The 6,294-nt window shown below is 43.0% G+C and overlaps 1 protein-coding gene across 1 annotated transcript; it reads left to right on the top strand.

The window, feature by feature from the left end:
- Positions 1-711: 711 nt before the first annotated feature.
- ZC4H2 (zinc finger, C4H2 domain containing) lies at positions 712-4,027 on the top strand (the record flags this gene model as incomplete). The annotated part of the gene is made up of 3 exons (XM_010839678.1): positions 712-1,008; positions 2,872-3,044; positions 3,865-4,027. Coding segments are annotated over exons 1-3 (492 nt in total), but the record flags the coding sequence as incomplete, so codon positions are not given.
- Positions 4,028-6,294: the final 2,267 nt, after the last annotated feature.

Genomic DNA, 6,294 nt, shown 5'->3' with positions numbered 1-6,294 from the left:
AACTGTGATGTTGGAGAAGACTCTTGAGAGTCCCTTTGACTGCAAGGAGATCAAACCAGTCAATTCTAAAGGAAATCAACCTTGAATATTCATTGCAAGGACTGATGGTGAAGCTGAAGCTCCAATACTTTGGCCACCTGATGCGATCTTACTCATTGGAAAAGACCCTGATGCTGGTAAAGATTGAAGGCAGGAGTAGAAGGGGACAAGAGAGGATGAAACGGTTGGATGGCATCACTGATTCAATAGACATGAGTTTGAGCAATCTCCGGGAAATAGTGAAGAAGATGGAAACCTGGCATGCTGCAGTCCATGGGGTCATAAGGTGTCAGACATGGCCGAGGGACTGAACAATAACAAAGCTACATGTGCTTGGTGGCCACTGTATTATAAAGCATAGGTACAGAAGATTTCCTCCATTGTAGAAAATGTATTGGGTAGTGCTTATCTAGAGTTTTTTTTGTTTTGTTTTGTTTTTCCGGATGTTGTGTTATGAGACTTTCCTGTTCATTGGGACTGTTTAGCATTTCTGTCTCATGTCCACTAAATGCTAGTGGTACTCTCCCTTGAATTAATCTACCAGCTAAAACCTGACCCACATTTGCGAATGTTCCATCAAGGAACTCAATCACCCACATTTGAGACTCACTGAGCTTTTATGTTAGAAGAATCCCCTACCTTTGTGGGCATATCTTCAGGTTGCTTCTGCCTAAAGAGAGGGAAACATAGAAAGATGACTTAACAAGATAGCCCTGGCTCAGGGCCTAACTCTGTACTCCATTCTCCCTTTCCTTCTTCCTCCTGCTGATCTGTTTCCTCCATTTGGGGGACTGCAGGAACAAGACCCTGCAGATGGAAAAGATCAAAACCCGTTTGAAGGCTGAGTTTGAGGCCCTTGAATCAGAGGAGAGGCACCTGAAGGAATACAAGCAGGAGATGGACCTCCTGCTACAGGAGAAGATGGCCCATGTGGAGGAACTCCGACTCATCCACGCTGATATCAATGTGGTATGTGGCTGGCTGCCTGAAGCCTATTTCTGGGCACTTTGTGGAGGAATAGGCTGTAGTGAGTGCTGTGACCTCTCCTCAAGATGTGACTGTGGCCAACTTACGGGAATAGACATCAGGCTGTGGTGAAATGGAAGAATCTAGGAGTTCTGAGATCCAGCCCTGGTTCTGTCACTGATTGTGTATCACTGGACAAGTTCCTTCTCTCTGGGCCTCATTTTCCCTCTCTGTGCCATGAGAGGGATTCAGCCACTTCTGAGATCTTATTCAGCTCTGATGTGCTCTGATTCTGGGAGTCTGGGAGTTGAGAGCTAGCCTTGGGGAAAAGCAGAGCAGGCAGATGCCTCTGGTGGTGGGGTTGGGTGGGGGGACTGAGCAGGCAGATGCCTCTGGGGTCCAACTTAAATTTAGGGCTCCAAAGCTTTCAACTAGGCCAAACAAATCATCTTTGCCAGCCTACCAAGCTGGGGCTCCCTCATTTGAGTCTCTCTTTTGGAGACTCTTAGAATGTGGGGAATGAACTGCCTGCTAAGGTGATAGGTTTCCCACTTTTTAGAGTTATTAAAGCATAGTCTCGATGATCACCTGTCTGGGCAATGGTACTGGTGATTCCTTCACCAGGAGGGAGATTGGAGGTGCTGATCTGTAAGGCTCTTCCCAACCCTTAGAGCCTATGATAATGAGAAATAGTTTTGTTTTGTTTTTAAATTACATTTGAAGGAGCTAAGTTTCCATTCTTGGGAAACTCATTTATCTGTCAATGTTTCTTTCCTGATATTGCCAGGCCTAGGATCTTAAAGAAAATATGAATGCAATTTGGATAATAGTTACTTGGGATTTTCTGTGTCACAAGATCACAGGATATGAGGGTCTTATTAAGAGTTGGCAGTTCTGCTACCAGCTAACCAAGGATAGAGATAAAACAAGTTATGAATCACAAAGGGGCTGAAAATCTGGACCAGTGGATCTCAAACTTGAACATGCCTCATAAGTCATCTAGAAGTCCTATTAAAACACAGATTGTTGGACTCCACCCCAGAATCTCTGATTGCTTATATCTGGGGTGGTATCTGAGAACTTGCATTCCTAATGAGTTCCCAGCTGATTCCGCTTATCTGGTAACTGCATTTTGGGAAACACTGATCTAGGAGAAGGGCCACTGGCCTGGGAGACAGAAGCCCTGAGGCTTTTCCTAGACTTTGCTCCTAAGAAGCATTTCTCTGAGGAAGTTCCTTCTTCTCTCTGAGTCTCAATTCTCTGACCTGTAAAATGGTGGTGGTGTGTGTACTACATGAGTTCTAAGGACCATTCCACCTTTAAGGTTCTATATTTGAATAATAATTACCAGTTATTGAGCTTTTGGGGGCTTCCCTGGTGGCTCAGCAGTAAAGAATCTGCCTGCCAATGCAGGAGGTGTGGGTATGATCCCTGGGTCAGGAAGATCCTCTGGAGAAGGAAATGGCAACCCACTCCAGTATTTTTTCCTGGGAAATCCCATGGACAAAGGAGCCTGGTAGGCTACAGTCCATAGGGGTAGCAAAGAGTTGGACACGACATAGCAACTAAACACCAGCAAACAAAACTGAGCCTTTACTTTGTGATAGCCCCTATACTGAGAGCTTATATTAATTCAATCATTGAATCTTCACCAACATTGTATGAGATAGGTACTATTATTATCACCATTACATAGATGAAGAAACTGAAGCTTGACAAGAGTCACAAAGAATATGTGGTGGGTTGAGGAGTTGATCATAGATTGGTCTGGCTCTGGAGCCTGTGCTTTTAACCACTCAGCTGTAGAGCCTCACTGAGAATCTTGGAGTTTTTTTTTCTGTGTGCCTACCTCACTCTGTGTTCCAGATGGAAAACACTATCAAACAGTCTGAGAATGACCTAAACAAGCTGCTAGAGTCTACCCGGCGGCTACATGATGAGTATAAGCCACTGAAGGAACATGTGGATGCCCTGCGCATGACTCTGGGCCTGCAGAGGCTCCCTGACCTATGTGAAGAGGAGGAGAAGCTCTCCTTGGAGTAAGCTGCCTACCTCCTGTCCCTGCAACACACACACACGTGCACACACACACACATATGTATATATACACACATAAAGCCTGTCATAGCCCCAGGCCAGTCAATGGCTAACTTATTGCATTACCTTGGGTAAGTCTCTGTGTTGGGCTGTTAGATGATTAGACTAGAATTACTAGACGGCTTTCAAAGTTCTTTGTGCAATTTTGAGAATATAGGACTATGTCTATGACTTTATGTGTCTGTGTGTCTGTGACTCTTAAGATCTAGAAGTCAAGTCAAGGTCTACAAGAGGTGTCCAGAAACCTTTGAAAATACAGAAGGGTGAGCTTTCATGGCCTCCAGGGACTAGCTTAGAACTTTATCTTAAGATTCAGAGTTAAGAATTAGGCTTACTTTAAAGAGAAATAAAGTTCAGTTCAGTAGAAGGAAGCAAACTTCCTTAAGGTAGAGCAGGTTGCCTGTGGAAGTGATGAGCTTCTTATTCCTACAGGTATGTCAGCAGAGGCCTGAGGACACTTAATAGGAATGCTGCAGAGGAACTTGGGATGGAGGGTAGGCAAATGCCCTTTGAGAACTTAGATAGCCCTGTGATTTCTTGATTTTCCTGAGTCTGTCAGAGCCAAGGAGCAGGAAGATTACCTTTCCCAACAGACAGTGGGCTTAGTATGCATGGAGAAGAACCTTGTGCTGGAGAGAGTGCAGGAACTTTCTACAGTGAGCCACAGCCCAACCCTCTTTATTCTGTAGCATGGAGTCCTTAAGAGGGGTAAGATTATCCTTGCTTTCAGAATGATCCAGCTAGTGTCTCTTTTCTCCAAAGTTACTTTGAGAAACAGAAAGCAGAGTGGCAGACAGAGCCTCAGGAGCCCCCGATCCCTGAATCCTTGGCCGCCGCAGCCGCTGCTGCCCAACAACTCCAAGTGGCTAGGAAGCAGGACACTCGACAGACAGCCACCTTCAGGCAGCAGCCCCCACCTATGAAGGTGAGTGAGCTGTGTATTGACTGTGGAGGAAGCAAGGTATCCTCAAGCAGCCCCACAGAAGGTTGGGTCTGGGGCTTTGGTCTTATTTGGGGTCTTTCTAAAACAGCTTTTGTTTGGGACACAGAAGAAAGAGTCGTGCATGCTAGAGGAGACCCACTGGTCTTGCCTTGTATTCCCAGAAGAGTTAGAATGGGGGAATGTCAGTGGGCTCTGCTAAAGTATAATTTTCAAAAAGCTAGAAACATGACTTAGAAAATATATAGTGAGTGTATATCATTAATGAGGGAACAAGCAGCATTACAAATCTAGGGTTCCAGAAGCCTTAGAGGAACAGATAATTATATAGTCAGGAAAGGAAAGGAATGCTGAAATAAGTTTGCAGTGTTAAATTCAGAAATGGTTACTGCCCTATAGAGCAATAAAACTGTAATCTTTGTGATTACCTTTTCTATGAAACACACATAATTTGCATCTATACTGGGCAAAAAACATTTTTGCCTTGTCAACATTAAGGCCAAGAATCTGGACCTTGATCAATAGTAAATAGTCAAATAGTATACTATGTAATGGAACAGTATTTATACTCAATTAAACAGAATAGAGAGCCCAGAAGTAAACCCTCATACCTACGTTCAATGTCTTCAACAAGAAGGCAAGACTACACAATGGAGAAAAGACAGTCTCTTCAGCAAGTGGTGCTGGGAAAGCTGGACAGCTACATGTAAAATAATGAAATTAGAATACTCCCTCACACCACACACAAAAGTAAACTCAAAATGGCTTAAAGACTTAGATATAAGGCATGATACCATACAACTGCTAGATGAGAAGATAGGCAAAAGATTCTCTGACATAAGTCATGCCATTGTTTTCTTAGGTCAGTCTCCCAAGGCAATAAAAGTAAAAGCAAAAATAAACAAATGGGAACTAATCAAACTTATAAGCTATTGCACCACAAAGGAAACCACAAACAAAAATGAAAAGCAACAATATGAACTGGAAGGAAATATCTGCAAATGATGGGACAAAGGCTTAATACCCAAAATATAAAAATAGCTCATAAAATCAATAACAAAACAACAAGCAATCCCATCAAGAAATGGGCAGAAGACCTCAATAGACATTTCTCCAAAGAAAATATACCAATAGGCACATAGGCCAATAGGCACATGAAAAGATGCTCAACATCACTAATTATTAGAGAAATGCAAATAAAAACTACAATGAGGCATCACCACATACTGGCCAGAGTGACCATCATTAAAAATTCTACAAGGGTTCTGCTGACCACTGCCAAAGACAGACCTTCTAATTATCTGTTGCAATCCAAGGAGGCCTGTCCACGTGGCAGGCAATACTGAGGTTCCACTGAGTCAGAGATCTCCACTGTGTTCTTGCACACTGGCTTTTGGAACTCAAGTAAAGGCCCTTTCATTTTGGGTGAAATTCCTCTTGGTAGATTAGACCTAGGCTGGTCTTTGGGGAGAGATCAAGCGCTGAGCTTTTGGAGTGGGAGCACTGAATCCAACATCCTAGACTACCAGAGAACTAACATGAGGGAGTATCAAATAGTGAGAACTCACACAAAGGAAACCACTTGAATACAAGACCGAGCATCACTCAACCAGCAGTAGCACCCTGTGCAGGATGCCTCATCTAAATAACAAACAAAACAAAAATACAAACCCAATCATCAGCGGACAGGATCACCACCTCACTCAGCCTTGTCCATCACAGGAAAAAAAATACAAACAAAAATTCAGCACCAATATCACCCTATTTGAAGCTTACACAAACCACTGGACAAACTTTAGGAGGACAGACACAAAAAGGAAGAAAGAATTCAAAGAAAATGAGAAAGAAGGGAAAGAGACACGTGTACCCCAATGTTCATCGCAGCACTGTTTATAATAGCCAGGACATGGAAGCAACCTAGATGCCCATCAGCAGATGAATGGATAAGAAAGCTGTGGTACATATACACAATGGAGTATTACTCAGCCATTAAAAAAATACATTTGAATCAGTTCTAATGAGATGGATGAAACTGGAACCTATTATACAGAGTGAAGTAAGCCAGAAAGAAAAACACCAATACAGTATACTAATGCATATATATGGAATTTAGAAAGATGGTAACAATAACCCTGTGTACGAGACAGCAAAAGAGACACTGATGTATAGATCAGTCTTATGGACTCTGTGGGAGAGGGAGAGGGTGGGGAGATTTGGGAGAATAGCATTGAAACATGTATAATATCATGTAT

This window comes from Bison bison, unplaced genomic scaffold, assembly GCF_000754665.1.
Source record: "Bison bison bison isolate TAMUID 2011002044 unplaced genomic scaffold, Bison_UMD1.0 scf7180017846421, whole genome shotgun sequence".
NCBI lineage: Eukaryota > Metazoa > Chordata > Mammalia > Artiodactyla > Bovidae > Bison > Bison bison.
Note: the sequence above shows the minus strand (reverse complement) of the source record. Positions and strands in the feature narration are given on the sequence as shown.